The sequence below is a fragment of the Leucopleurus acutus genome (genome assembly GCF_964270905.1).
Source record: "Leucopleurus acutus genome assembly, chromosome: 2".
NCBI classification, from domain to species: Eukaryota; Metazoa; Chordata; class Mammalia; order Artiodactyla; family Delphinidae; genus Leucopleurus; species Leucopleurus acutus.
In genome coordinates, this window is record NC_139143.1 from 171290944 (window position 1) to 171306582 (window position 15639).

At 52.0% G+C, this 15639-nt stretch overlaps 1 protein-coding gene across 1 annotated transcript; it reads right to left on the reverse strand.

Moving 5' to 3' along the window:
• Positions 1-9019: 9019 nt before the first annotated feature.
• Positions 9020-10473, reverse strand: RAB42 (RAB42, member RAS oncogene family; the record flags this gene model as incomplete). Its single annotated transcript, XM_082864969.1, has 2 exons — positions 9020-9443; positions 10235-10473. The coding sequence occupies 2 exons, from the start codon at positions 10471-10473 to the stop codon at positions 9020-9022; spliced, it is 663 nt and encodes a 220-aa protein (XP_082721095.1).
• Between the last annotated feature and the right edge of the window lie 5166 nt (positions 10474-15639).

The window sequence follows — 15639 nt, forward strand, 5'->3', positions numbered from 1 at the left end:
TTTGGGGAAACCCTTTCCTGACCTGCTCTTCTGGAACTTCTGGAGTTCATCCTTGACGCTAAGAAGGGATGGCAGTAGACTTGGGGAAAGGCCTTTCTGTGCAGGTTTCTCTCTGTTCTCAGCTGTTGGTGTCCCTGATCCTAGTATTTTTACCATCGTGCAGAGGAAACCAGGCCCCTTGAGACCTCAGGGTCATGACCTTCAGTAGCAGCTAGCATCATCCTGTTATGTTCCTGGCAGAGCCCTTGTGGATTGTGAGGGTTCCGTGGGCTTCAGGGAGTGTAGCTGTTCCACCCAGGGGCCACCAGCATGGATACATCCACCTTGCCATGCTTCGGGCCTCTGCCTCCTGAGGCTTGGTCTGTGGTGGGACCCTGCTTTTCACTCCCTCCCACCCTGGGTTTGGCTCCATGACCCCTCTCTTCACAGCTCTTAGATCTCTTGAGTGAGCAGCTTGAAAGCTGTGCTGATGTCACCCTTGCTTTCGGCTGAGGTCTCAACGTAGTGAGCGCCCCAAGAGGCAGCCAGCTTCTCCCCTCCCCCCCGGCATCACCTCTCCCTCAACCGCCAGGTCACTCTTGTGGCCTACCACCAGAAAGAAGACATTGGAGGGTTTTGCTTTCCCCAGAACCTCCCGATGCCGCTGGGGGACGCTCTCAAAGGATGTTCTGTTGGTGATTACCAAGCCACAAAAGGCCTTCTGCCAAGTTCCTGCAGTAGGAGCGAGTCATTGGCCTTGGCAGCCAGGAAGGAATCCAGAATTAGTTTTGAATCCTGCACTGAGGACAGAAGGGGACAGGGGAATCAGGGCAGTTTAATGCAAAGAGCGAGGTAGAGTCAAAAGACCTCAGTTCTTGATCAGCTGCGTGACAGGTGAATGGCTTCATCCAGCTAGTCGTCTTGTCCTGTATGTATACTGAGAGGCTTGTTCATTCAGCGAGTATTTATAAGCTCTGCCCCTGCCCATACCAGGCATGGCCTGCAATGATGAATGAAAACAGGGAGCGACCTGCCACTGAGTGAAAGGAAAACTGCTTCCATGACCAGGGCTGCAAAGAAGAGACTCCCAGGGCTGGGGAGGGCGTCTGAGCAGTAGAGCTGTAATTTGAGGAACCCAGGGGAAGGCGTGGGGATCACTTTCAAGGAGAGAGAGCTGCACGTATGCCAGCCCCGATGCCGTGTGATGAGGCAAGACGGGCCAGGTCCTGCAGTGTCTTTCGTAGGCCCCAGCAAAGAGTGGCCTTTACCCAAAAGTAGCAGGAGCCATTGAAGGATTTTAAGCAGAAGCATGATCGTTCAGGTTGATGTTTTGAAAAGCTCACTCTGGCCAGACAGTGGAGGGGGAAGAGAGGGCATTTGTGGAAGCAGAGGTTCCTGAGAAGGTTGTTGCCTGGACTGAGGTATTTGTGACGAAATGGAGAGAAGGGGGAAATCCGACAGCTGTTTAGTGGTTACTGGAGGTGGGGGTACTGGAGAGCGGGGTGTCACCCAGTGATTTGTGGGGAGTCTTCTGACTCGGTGCCTGGGGCAGCTCAGCCCCTCGCCCTGGGCACGATGCCCTCTATCTTGCTAAGTAACCAGGCCCACCTGATTCCCGGAGCCCAGCATAGTCTGAGCACACGTAGGACTTAATACATGCTGAGGAGCCCAAGGGGTGGCAGGGCTGGTGAATTCCTGCGCTCCAGTGTTGGGAGGGTCTTGGTAAGAGTCCGTATTAAGTGCCATGTTTTATGCTAAGCACCTTCTGTGGATAAGCTTGTTTTCCCAACAGACCTGAAGAAACAAGTGTTTGTCAAGCACTTTGTTTGCAATATCTCATTTAATCCCATTTTCCAATGAGGAAACTAAAATTTAGAGTTTAAGTAATTTACTCAAGATCACACAGGTAGGACATCCCTGGTGGCGCAGTGGTTAAGAATCCGCCTGCCAACCAGGCAGGCGGATTCTTCCCTGTTCGAGCCCTGGTCCGGGAAGATCCCACATGCCGCGAAGCAACTAAGCCCGTGCGCCACAACTACTGAACCCACGTGCCACAACTATTGAAGCCTGCACACCTAGAGCCCGTGCTCTGCAACAAGAGAGGCCACTGCAATGAGAAGCCCGCACACCGCAACAAAGAGTAGGCCCCACTTGCCACAACTAGAGAAAGCCCACACGCAGCAACGAAGACCCAACACAGCCAAAAATAAATAAATTAATTAATTTTTTAAAAAGATCACACAGGTAGTAGTGTTGGTGCTGAGATTTCAACCAAGTCCCTCTGACTCCAGAACCTGCACTCTTAACTGTGCTCTAAACTATCTCACCAGGTCCTGTGGGGACAGAGGTGGGAGTGACAGCGCATGCAAAGGTCCGGAGGTGTAGAGAAGTCACTGCATCACTGTGGCTAAAGCACAAGGTGCCACATGAGGAGAGAATGGCCGGAGATGAGCAGAGTAAGCTTGGGGGTGGACAGCCCTCAGGCCTAGTGATGGGGTCCAGTGCTCATGCTTTGGAGGCCGCCATGTGTGTGTCTTGCGGGGGGCGGGGGGAGGTGGTACATAGTGTGGGAGGCCCAGCAGGCGGGCTCTGGGCTTCCCACCTCTCTTCAGCCCGAGCAATCTCTCTTTTACTTGTGGAGGATTTCAGGGCTGTGAGAAAGATCCCATCTGACAAGAAGATTCTGATGCTAAAAGCAGGCATATAAACAAAACGTTTGAAAACCACTGCACAGGTAATGGGGAGCCAGTAAAGTTTTAGACGGAGGATTGACGTGATTATATCTACATGTTAAAAACCTTGCTCTGGCTGCCAGGGGAATTGGAAGCAGGCAGGAGGGGGACCAGCCAAGAAGTTGGCTGCAGTTAATTTGGACTGAAGGTAAAGGAATAAGGCTTGAGGTTTTCCTGAGAAAGAATGAACCAAAAGGCAGGTGTAGGAGGTGGTCACAAAAACGGGGGTGAGTTTTGAGGACACAGAAGAAGCCATCTGGGATGAGGAAGCCATCCTGGAGAGGGCCCCTCTTGCATGAGGTGAAGCAGAGAGGAGGAGGACAGAGCTGGACTAAGCTCTCACAGTTCCCTCTAGTTAGGAAAGGCCCTCAGAGTCACCAGTGTAGCCTCTTATTTTACAGGTAAGGATATCGAGGTCTGGAGAGATCATGTGGCCTGCCCGTGGTCACAGGGTAGGCCAGGACTCAGACCTGTGCTCTTGGTCCAGAGTTCATCTTTGTCATGGCCACCAACGCCCCTTCTCTTCCTGATGGGTGGGCTCTCCCCCTCAGGCGTGGGTGGTGACCTTTCCTGGCCAGCTGGACCCCCAGGCTCTGCCTCCATGAAGGGCACTGAGAAGTCCACCGCCACTGCCTGGGCGACGCCCTCGACAAAGATGCCCTCCACGTAGTGTCTCAACAAGGATGGTTTGTCCACATTTGGACCTCCTAGGAGGAGGATGTGGAAATGGTACTGCCAGAGAGGATCCATGTGGTGCAGGAGACCAGCCAGGAGGAGAAGCGAGCCCAGAACCGAAGCATAAACCACGTGGTCTGGGGCTGGCTCAGACTTGCAGTGAGAGACGTAGAGCCAGAACCCAAAGTCAATCAGGGGCTTTTGGGTCTAGGCTCCCCAGGATATGCCCAGACCCAGGCTTAGTGAAGCCTCTGGGACAGAGTGCCATTTGAAACCACCATGCAGAACTGAGTCCCTTCAGGACAGAAGCAGGACTTCCACAAAATAGAGGCCCTGGTCCTATACCGATCCTGAGAAGTCCCCAGGTGTAGCTTGAAAGACCGTGGGCGGCAGACCATAGCCCCCATATGCAAGGATGTCCTTCCTTCTCTCTGCTGGCCTGAGTCCCAGCCCTAGGTCTGTACCTACAGGAGGGAGGGCTGTGCAGTGTGAGGCTTGCCTCTCCCAGCACTGGGACTTCCATGGGACATGTCCCAGCCAGGGGCCCTGGAGAAATCCTCCCACACCTGTCAACCACAGACCGAGCACTAGTTCCCCCTCCAGGGCCAGGATCCTAAGAATAACATTAATAAAGAGAAGGGAGAGTAAAACAAGACTGGCCATTCCTGCTGGTATTTGTTGAAGCTGAGTTATGAGTACAGAAGTTCTTCAAACTACTTTATACTAGTTTTTTTTTATTGGAGTATAATTGCTTTACAATGTCATGTTAGTTTCTGCTGTACAGTGAAGTGAATCAGCTATATGTATACATATATCTCCTTCCTCTTGGACCTCCCTCCCCTGCACATCCCACCCATTTAGGTCATCACAGAGCACCAAGCTGAGTTCCCTGTGCTATACAGCAGGTTCCCACTAGCTAGCTATTTTACACGTGGTAGCGTATTTAGGTCAAGCCTAATCTCCCAGTTCATCCCACCCTCCCCTTCCTACCCCGCCCTCCCCCCCCAACCCTGTGTCCACACATCCGTTCTCTACATCTGCGTTAGTTTCTTTACTCTTGGTTATGTTTTAAATTTTCCCTAATGGTATTAAAAAGCCCTGTGTTCCCCTGCCAAAGGCATCCTCCCCAAGGGAATCAGCCCTGGCCTTGAAGAGCTACCCCCTAGTGGGGCAAAAAGGTACAACAGTGCCTGAAATCTGCAAAGAGAGCCAACTCAAGTTAGTGCCCTGAAGGCTCAGAGAAGGAACTGATATGTTAGGCTGGACTAAGCCTTGAAGGGTGAACAGAGTTTTGACAGATATGGAGGAAGGTCATTCCAGGCACGGGAAGGACACATGAAAGACACAGAGGGGGCTTGTTGGCAGAAGGAACTTAACATTTATTAGGCACTTAACACACGTTGTCATATTTAATCCTCTAACAAACCTGTGAGGTAGGACTCATTCTTATTTTACCATGAAGAGACTGAGACTCAGAGGCAGAGGATAGATCTGGGTTCCCACCTAAATTGCTTCCGTTCCAGCCTGTGTAGTGTGGGTGGGATGGGTCTTCCCTCTTCATCCACTAGGTTTCAGTGGCTCCCAGAGCAGGCATTGTTGTCAGAAAGGGCCCCATGGGTGGCAGACTTTTGGCTCTGTTCCTTCTAAAGGGCAAAGGGGATGGATTCAAGCCTGGGTTGCAAGGTTTTCAGGCTGAGGAAGCAGCTCATGGAAAGCCTTGGAGGCCAGGTAGCCTGACCTTGTCCATGCTGCTATGGCTGGAGGATTTGGCCAGGGTGCTGCCTTGGAGAGCTAGCTTTGCTTGCTCAGAATAACCTGGGGATAGACCTGAAGGGACGATTCTTAACGCCACTCTTGGTAAGAAAGCAGAGCCCAGCCCGTATCTCTGGAAGGGGGTCAGGATCTTTTAAGAGCTTTGTTAGAGTCTGGAATCCTTGTTATTTCCTCAAAGTGTGTACTTTGGTAGCCTCTGTTCCCTAAAAGTGATTAATAGTAAAACCCTCAGGGGAAGAAGGGGACTTCCATCTTGTGAATTCCTGTGTGTGACAAGTACTGCCTTTGATTTGTCATCTAATCCTTTCTAAAACCTTTGAGTTAGGTATTATTATCCCCAACTTACAGATGAGTCCACTGAGGCTTACAGAGATGAAGTGGGTTCCCCAGGGTCCCACAGCTGTACATAGTAGAGCTGAGATTCAAAACCAGTTTTGACCACAAAGCTTGCCCTGTTTTTGGCAGCTGGGATAATGCGATGGTTAGGAGGTGATCTTTTTCTGAGTGGTGCAGGCAGATCAGATAATACAGGGAGAGGGGAAAGTGTTGGGGCCTTCCCTGCAAAGGAAACCGCATGTGCAAAGCCCAGGGCTGCAGGTGGTTGGGAACCTGGGCAAAGTGGGTGGAGATGCTGTAGGACCAGATCAGACTGGACTGGGGGGAAAGGGTTCGGATTTTACCCTGTAGGCATGGGGAGCCAGGGAAGGATTCTAAGAGGGCGGCAGGCAGGTCAAATCTGTATTTTAAAAAGATCCCCTGGGGCAATGTGGATGCTAAATCACACCCTACTGGCCTGAGACCCTCAAGAGGGGTGGCATAATCTACACTAAAGACTGCGGAGCCTGAACCACGACAGTGATGGCAAACGGGGTGCGGGGCCTGTTCCCAGGAGAGAGGGCGCCTACTTCTGAACAGTGGGCAGCCCTCAGGAGGGCATGCCCCTCTCGGCCACTTCCCCATTCTCCAGTCCTATTCTGTGCCTTTCCTCTAGTTAGTGGGCTGGGCAGGGCTGCTTCCTACTGCTGGGTCAGAATCACTCATTAAAGCCATTTACAGTCTCCAGAGGTTTTGCACACTGATGGTGCTTGTGAGTGTGGGATCACAGCCTTAAAGCATAAGGTAGGACCTTCTGGGCCTGGCCTGAGGTGGTGGACAAGGCTGTTGGAACACTGAGCTGGCCTGGGGTTTACTGACTGAGCCACGTCAGTTTCCCCTCCTGGACTTTAGGTTCCTGTCTTTGAAATGTACAAGATCAGCCTGACCTTCCAAGGTTGCTTCACGGTTAATAATAAGTCATAGAAATAATAGTAATAATAATAATATAATAAGCAATAGAAATAGGTCACAGCGTGTGAGCCCATACATATTGTAGGAATTCACATAATACATTAATCTTCACAACAACCCTGTGAGACATAAACTACTATTATCCCCATTTTATAGATGGGAAACTGAGGCTGAGAGAGATGTGTGACTACAGTCTGCTGAACATTCCTCAAGGGACGCAGTTGGAAACAACGGGCAACATCTCGTCCTTGTTGGTGGACCTTGCCCTGGGTGGGCAGGGCCTTCAGGCTGGTTCTTCCACAGTCGGCCAGGATTCTGAGAGGGGAGAAGCTCAGTTTTTTCTTTCTTTCTCCAGGGACTTGGGGATTTTTTTTTTTTTTTTTTTTTTTTGAGCACCTGACAGCCAAATCCCCACCACCATCCTCAGGACCAGCTGCTCATCTCCCAAACAAGCTTCAGTTTAGTAGACCTGTACTCCTGTCCGGGGAAGCTCTGGGAGATGAGAAAACACAGACCAAGTTGAGGGTCAGTCCCTGCTTCTTCACTTCATTCTAGCACTCAGATCTCCAGTCAATTCCTAGAAAGAGCCCAGCTCTCCCTTGCCTCAGGGCTCCTCCCTCACTTACTGGTTTCATTTAACTTCTCTAGGCCTCAGTCTCAACATCAGTAAAATGGAATAATAATACTATAAGAAGTGCCCAATCAATGCTGGATACTGTTCCTTCTGCCTAGATCTCTACTCTTAGCCCAGCTCTTCCTCCTCCTCCTCCAGGTCTCAGATCAAAGGCCATCTCTTGAGAGAGGCCTTCCTTGACCACCTGCTCTAAAGGAGGCCCCCATCACCCTCAGGCCCATCTTCCAGATCTGTGGTCTTCCTAGCACTTACAACTGGAAATCATTAGTTCCACTTACAGGTTTTTTCTCTTCCACTAGACCCTAGGACTGCTTTTCTGCCATGTTCACTGCTGTATTCCCAGAGCCCAGATCAGAGTAGATGCTCATTTTATTTTATTTATTTATTTTTTGGCCACACACGCAGCTTGCGGAATCTTAGTTTCCCGACCAGGGATTGAACTGGGGCCCGCGGCAGTGAAAGCCCAGAGTCCTAACCACTGGACCGCCAGGGAATTCCCGATGCTCATTTTAAAGCTTTTTTTTTTTTTTTTTTTTGCGGTACGCGGGCCTCTCACTGTTGTGGCCTCTCCCGTTGCGGAGCACAGGCTCCAGACGCGCATGCTCAGCGGCCATGGCTCACGGGCCCAGCCGCTCCGCGGCATGTGGGATCTTCCCGGACCAGGTCACGAACCCGTGTCCCCTGCATCGGCAGGCGGACTCTCAACCACTGCGCCACCAGGAAAGCCCGGTTGTGCTCTTTTTGCTGTGGCAACTGCCCATGCCCTGCCCATGCCTGCTGGCACGACACCGCCAAGATACCCCCTCTACACCTGCTGAGATCCTTCCTTCCATAAAGCCTTCTTGCATTGCTGCTGGACATCTTGTGCCTAGCAGTTTCTGCTGCAGCTTAAGTCCCCCAGGAGGCAGATTCTGAGCGGGAACTCAGTGTGCAGACTTTTACAAGGGGATTCTTGAGGTCAATACTTGCTTGCGGGGAGGAAGGGAAGAAAGGATTGAGCATGAGAATTTAGCTGTGATGTTGTCGTAACAGTGGCCTCAAGTGACCCCATGGAGAGTGATGAAGCTGGGTTTTTCCTTCAGAGTTGTCTAGAGTTGAGACAAGAGGGCCAGGCCTTTGAATAGTGCCCCCGCCCCACAATAGACCGAACAGATTGACGCTGGATTGTGGGCTGCCCCGGATGGGTGGGCAGTTCCCAGAGAGATTAAACTGAGCTCCACCACCAGGCAGCACTCCCAGCAGCTGGGAGGTGCAGTGGGGAGGAGGGGAGATCTTGGTGGCTAATCACAGTGTCCACCGTGTGCCCAACAGATGAGCTGTTCATATTCATCCCTGCCTCTCAGATCCAGATCCAGTCCCTGGCTTTGGAGTAGGGGCACTGGGCAGCAACCTGGGTTTGAGGGCACACTTTCTCATCCAAACCTGAGGACCTAAGGAGGCTCCAAGGCTGGCTCAGCCTGAAATTCCCTGCACCTGTCCTGGCCTGTGCAGCAGCGTCCAAACGCTGAGTGGTTCAGCATCTGAGCCCAGGGACGCTGCCAGAAATGGCCACATCCCGGCCAAGGGAGGAAAGAGCGGTGATGACAGTTCTTGCCGTTCGAGTCTCATTGTGTGGGAGGCTCTGGCTGAGCGTAGCCCATTCATCATCTCATTCGTGCCCACAACCCCCTGTGAGGCAGGATCTTCTATGAGTTTCTCTGACCATGGAGGAAACAGGCTCAAGGACAGGAAGCTGCGCACCTGACCTCTTAGATCTTTCTAGTAGAAAGGGGCTGAGCTCTTGAGACCCCCAAATCCAGGAGACAAGACTGTACCAGGATACTGTTTATATTAACCCTCAGGATAGATTCTGCCATATGCCCTCCAGAGAGATACTAACACTCCCCATCTCACCAGCACTTATGAGGTCCACACTGCTTTAACTCTTTCCCTCCCAGAGTCAACACTTGCATGGGCCCGGGTGCTGTGTGCTGCTGGGGGGCCTGGGGATTTGGGTGTTCTGGATGAGCCGGACACCCCCCCAGTCCTCCTCCAGTTTGATGTCCCCCTGCTGCAGGGCCTGCTGGATGGCATCAGTGAGGGTGTTGAAGGCCAGGTCCACGTTGCAGTTATTTTTGGCGGAGGTCTCCATGAAGGCCATGCCCAGGGAAGCAGCCAGCTCCTCTGCCTCCTGGGCCGAGACACAACGGGTGCTCTGCAGGTCACTCTTGTGGCCAACCAGCAGGAAGATCGCCTTGTCGGGGCCCTGAGTGGCCATGACCTCCTGGTGCCAGTCTTGGATGTGTTCAAAGGACTTCCTGTTTGTCACATCAAAGACCAGCAGGACACCCACCACATTCCGGTAAAAGGACCTGGTGATGCACCTGACGGTGGGAGGGAGTAAGTTGGGAGAGGCTTATGCCTTCAAGACACCCGATGCAAGACCACGCCCTCTGTACACTGACTGCCTCACACCCCCAAAGCTCATTTCACACTGCCCTGTGCTTCTCTTTCCCCGTATCTGTCTCTCCCAAGTGACTGTGTGCTCCCCAGTTAGTCAGCAGTTTGATTCCCATACACTCCTGACCATTCCTCCATTCCTAGAGGAAGCCTCATGTTTTCCTGATGTCAGGTCTTTTTTTCCCCCACTCTCTGCCTGGCAAACTCCTACACATCCTTCATGGCCAACACGAATCTCTCTTCCTCTCACATCTCCTTTACACCTCCCTCTCTGACCTCCTATGGGCTCTCTCAGCACCCAGGTCATTCATGCCTCCAAGTTTCAATATTGAACATCCCTCTGGGGAGGGCGCCAGGTCTTTATTTTTGTTTGTTTTTTGTGTTTTTGGTTTGTTTGGCCGCGCCAGGAGTCATGCGGGATCTTAGTTCCCCCACCAGGGATCGAACCCGTGCCCTCTGCGTTGGAAGGCGGTTTCTTAACTACTGGACCGCCAGGGAAGTCCCAACCTGCTGTTATGTGTAGGATGAAGGACTCAAGAGTGAAGGACCCAGGCCCAGGGCAGAGACCCCCAGATCTCTACTTGGGCCACTGAGGCTGACCCCTCTGAGGGATCCCCATGCCCAGGTGGACCAGGACCGACACCGCCCCAGCCAGAGGCCCCTCACGCCAGCCCCTTCTCGTCCCTCCCCGCCCCACCTCCCACCCACCGCGCACCTGAAGCGCTCTTGGCCCGCCGTGTCCCAGAGCTGCAGCTTCACGCGCGGCCCGGTCCGCAGCTGCAGAGTGCGGCTGTAGAACTCGACGCCCACCGTGGGCACCGACTCGAGCTCCGGCTCGGGTTCCGGGATCCCAGGCGCGCCCGCCACGTAGCGCCGCAGCAGCGACGTCTTGCCCACGGCCGCGTCCCCCAGCAGCGCGATCCGAAACTGGTAGCGGCAGCCCCCCGCCTCCATGTCGGACGTCTGGCCTCCCGGGGCCCAGCCACCAACTATGCGGCCCCGCCCCCGCCCAGTCGCAGGGCCCCGCCCCCGCCTCAGGGCGGCCGCTGAGCCACCCAGACCCGGGACTGGAGAACCTGGGGCGTCTTCAGCACCGGGGGTGGGCCCGGACCCCGAGGAAACCACCGGGCCCGGTGGAAACACCTGGACAAGTCACTTCCTTGCTCCGAGCCTCAGTTTCCTCCTCTGTAAAATGGAGATGATAGCCCTTACTTCAAGGATGAAGAGATTAACCTAGATAATGTGGGGAGAAGGACTAGGGAGGACCGATAACCAAACGTGCACTGGCCTGGGACCAGCAGCACCAGAGTGTCCACTGTATTCATCCGTTGGGGTGGCTTCTCTCTGCAGCCCCACTCTCTATTAGTCCCCAGCCGGGCCCCTGCTGCTGCTGGACCTGGAGACACCCCTGAAGAAAGTTGGTTTATAGGTGCTCTTTCCCCCCAAGGTGCCCCTTTCCTGGAGCCCCACTGGCCCTGGCCTGGGGCCTCCCGTTCAGTGTTCAGGGTCAATGTTCAACAGCACCCACTGCTTCCTCCCCTCCTGCCTGCACGGGGCCCCAGGGCCCAGAGAGGGACTTGCACACAGGCAGCAGACCACTGCAATTCCAGAGGGAGTGCAGTTTGCTTGTGAACTGGACAGCTAACATTAATGAGGTGAGATGGTCAGTTCCTTATGCTCTGGGACAGCAACCCTTTGAGAAGGCCAGAGTGTGCCCATTTTAGAGCTGAGGAGACTGAAGCTGAGATGTGTGGCTCGTCTCGGGTCACAGTAGGGCTGGGCCTCACATCCAGATTTGTCTCACTCTTCATTACCCCTTGATGTCACAAAAGGGGACCGCAAAGCAAGTTCCCAAAGGACCAGGGCTAAGTGGTCAGGTCCCACTTGGATTAGGGGCAAGGGTAAAGCAGGTACATCTGCATTCAAGATGTACTCCACTCTTTCCAGTCTGGCCTTCTTGACACCCAGGACATAAAGGCTGGAGCTCCGGTCGGTCCCAAACAGCTTGCCTGTTGGTTTAATCCCACTATCCCACTGTGGGCGGATGTTACCAGTTTAACTTGTTGTGGCAAATTGGCAGTGGGAAGCAGTTCTCACTAATGCAAACCATCATATCATCACATTTCCTCCTTACACAACCTTGTGAGTAGGTGTTAGTCTGCCCAGTGTTGCTGTTGTTATTGTTTAATATTTATTTATTTGGCTGCATTGGGTCTTCGTTGTGGCACGCGGGCTTCTCTCTAGTTGCAGTGTGCCGGCTCTAGAGTGTGCAGGCTTAGTTGTCCGCGGCACGTGGGATCTTAATTCCCCAACCAGGGATTGAACCCATGTCCCCTGCATTGGAAGGTGGATTCTTAACTACTGGACCACCAGGGAAGTCCCTGCCCAGTGGGTTTTTTTTGTTTGTTTGTTTTTTGCGGTATGCGGGCCTCTCACTGTTGTGGCCTCTCACTGTTGTGGCCTCTCCCGTTGCGGAGCACAGGCTCCAGATGCGCAGGCTCAGCGGCCATGGCTAACGGGCCCAGCCGCTCCGCGGCATGTGGGATCTTCCCGGACCAGGCCACGAACCCGTGTCCCCTGCATCGGCAGGTGGACTCTCAACCACTGCGCCACCAGGGAAGCCCCCCTGCCCAGTGTTTTTTACAGATGAGAAAACTGATGCTCAGAGAAGTTAAGTAACCAGCCCAAGATCACTCAGCACGAAGACAGACTAGCTGCAAGTCTGTTTCTGGCTGGACAGTTTGGGGACCTGGGAAGGCCCAGGTTTTCTTGTGGCTAACTCTAAGCGAATCTGTGAGAAGACATTTTGTTAGGTCTCCTAGTAATCCTGGCTTTTGGTCACCTGCACTAGCCTGAAGGGTCCCAAGTCTCTGCTTGCCTCCACCTCCAGAAGCGGGGGGGGGGGGGGGGGCATCAGCTAGGGTATGTGTGTTGGGGAAGGAACCCGCCCGGCCAGCTCTGCCCAAACCAGGAAGGTCTGCCCCACTCCCACCTGCCCCACTAATTCTTCCATCGGGATGTTCTTATCACCTTGCTCTGTTCAGCTGGAAAAACAGTTTTTGCGTCAGGGCTGTGCAGATCTTCCTCCGCCCATTCCACCCCCGCCTTTCTTTACCCACCACTGGTGCTCCAGCCATGCTGAACATCTTGCCTTTTCTCAGCCCTCTGCCAGGAACACTCCCCTTCTGCTCGTCAAAGGGTAACTAACCCCTACTTCACTGGCCAGTGAGGTCACAGGCCCTTTTGTCCACTGTCTCCCTTCTAGGCTCAGGCCTCTTGAGAACAAGGACCAGTGGCTGTATCCTCAGTGCTTGGCACAAAGTAGAACTTGGTAAATATTTATGGTTGAATGAATGAATGAATAAAAGTGGATAAATGCTATTCGTTCATTCATTCACTCATTTATTCATTCAAACACCACAACAGAGCTGGACTGAGGGAGCTACGGGGTCAGAGAAGACCTCTTGGAGAAGGTGAAGCTGAAGCTGGGTCTCCAAGAACAAGTGGGAGCCGGGGAGGTCAGGGAGGAAGCGCACTCCATGCTGGGGCAGCTGGGCAAAGGCAGAGGCATGAAATAGCTTGAAAGGCAGTTTGAACCCAGACGTCCCAGAAGCCTTTGCAGTCAGCGTGTGGGCAGAGCGCACTGTCAGCATCGGACTCCTTGAACTTCCTCTCCTAGACGTTCCTGCTGCGGGTTGGGGTCATGTGCCTGTCCCTGACTGCACCTGGTGCTGGAATCCAGATGTCAGCTGACTTTGCCATGGACTCCCTATGTGACGCAGGGGGCAAGTCATTTCCCTTCTCCAACCCTGCTTCCCCTTCTGCTAAGTGAGGCAAATCATGGCACCCACCTCACAGGATAGTTCTGGGGTTACTGTGTATCGTAGCAGGTGCACATTTGCATTAGACAGATCTTAGTTTTAGTTCCAAATGATGCTTACTAGCTATGTGGCCTTGGCCAGGTTTTATTCATTCATTAATTCATTCACTTAGTAATTATTTCAATAAATGCTGGCCATCTTTTACATACTTGGCACTTAAACAGCCGTGGGGAAAAAAGACACAATTCCTTTTCTTGAAGAGCTCACTTGTAATGGGGAAGACAGAAAATAAACTCATATAAAATGTGATGACAGGGGGCAATAAGTGTTATAAGTAACAAGCCATAGCTTGAAGGGTGGCAGGGTGCTATATCGAAATAGGGTGGTCCAGGGATTTCCCTGGTGGTCCAGTGGTTAAGATTTTGCCTTCCAATGTAGGGGGCGCAGGTTTGATCCCTGGTTGGGGAGATAAGATCCCACAGTCCTTGCAGCGAAAACTAACCCCAAATCATAAAACAGAAGCAATATTGTAACCAGTTCAATCAAGACTTTAAAAATGGTCCACATCAAAAAAAAAAAAAAAAAAATAGGGTGGTCCGAGGAGGTGACATTTGAACAGAAAAACAGGGGAAGAGAGGGAGCGAGCAGCGTGGTTGTCTGTGATATACAGCGAGGACAGTTCCAGGCAGGAAGAACAGCAAGAGTGAAGGCCCTGAGGTTGGAGCAGGCAAGGGATGCGCCAAGAGCACAGGGGCCAGAGAGAGGAAGCTGAATGAAGGGGGAGCAAGTGGTGAGCAATGAGAGCAGTCACCTGTGGCTTCAGAGGCCAATCATGGGGACTTCAACTTTATTCCAAATGTGGGATCTTCCCGGACCGGGGCATGAACCCACGTCCCCCGCATCGGCAGGCGGACCCTCAACCACTGCACCACCAGGGAAGCCCACGGTCAACTGATTTTTAACAAAGATGCCAAAGCAATTAGATGGAAAAAGATGATCTTTTACAAAATTGAAGGTGGAACAATTGGATAGGCAATAAGCAATAAATAAAAAACCAAACCTTGATTCCTACCTCACATGATACACAAAAATTAACTCAAAATGTATCATAGATCTAAATATAAGAGCTAAATGAGCCTTAGTCTCATTATTTTAGAGACTTACAGTTTCATTTTTTTCCCATTTATTTATGGCTGGGTTGGGTCTTCGTTGCTGTGCGCAAGCTTTCTCTAGTTGCAGTGAGCGAGGGCTACTCTTCATTGCAGTGCGCGGACTTCTCATTTCAGTGGCTTCACTTGTTTCGGAGCTCGGGCTCTAGACGCGCGGGCTTCAGTAGTTGTGGCACGCGGGCTTCAGTAGTTGTGGCACGCGGGCTCAGTAGTTGTGACTCATGGGCTTAGTTGCTCCACGGCATGTGAGACCCTCCCAAACCGGTGTCCCCTGCATTGGCAGGCAGATTTTTAACCACTGGACCACCAGGGAAGTCCAGAAATAGTCAGATTCTTGACGCATCTTAAAGGTGAACACAGGATTTGCTGATGCATTGGAAGTGGGATATTAGAAGAAGAGGGGTCCTGGGTCACCCTAAGGACTTACTGAGATGGGGAAAAGCAGGTCTAGAGGAGGAAAGACTGTGTTCTGAGAAGCCTATTAATAAATAGCCATCCAAGTGTAGATGTCACGGAAGCAGCAGGATATCAAGTCTGGAGCTCAGAAGAAAAGCGGAAACACATTTGGAAGTCATCAGAAAGTTGCTTAACCCTCATACAGTCTGTCGCCTTCTCCACAAAATGGGAATAATAGTAACACTTCTTAAAGTGTAAGTAAATATAAAAACGTTTTAAAGTGTATGTAAGGATGAAAACTGATGAATAGATTAAGCACAGAATAGGTGCTTAATTCTTGACAATTACTACGTTTTTATATTGACGCTTATTCATTCTATGGACAAAACGTGCACATGGCACAGTGATTATGAGTGTGCTGTTTGAGGTGGACTTCCGCATTCCAGTCCTTACCTCACTTGCTAGCTGTGTGATCCATTCCTCAGTTTCCTTATGTGTGAAAAAGGCATAATTATAATACCCACACGCAGGGTTAATGAAAACTAGCTGAGATAATGGAGCACAGTGTACTTAGCAAGCACTCAATAAAATTTATCTATCAGCGGAAGAGATGAGGCTTGAATAAATAATGCATTCATCTCATGAGTAATCAGTCGCCTCTTACTTTTGGGAAGGAAGCCCTCCCCAAGATCCCTCTCCGAGAAGACCTCACAGAGCTCCTCCCCGAAATCAGT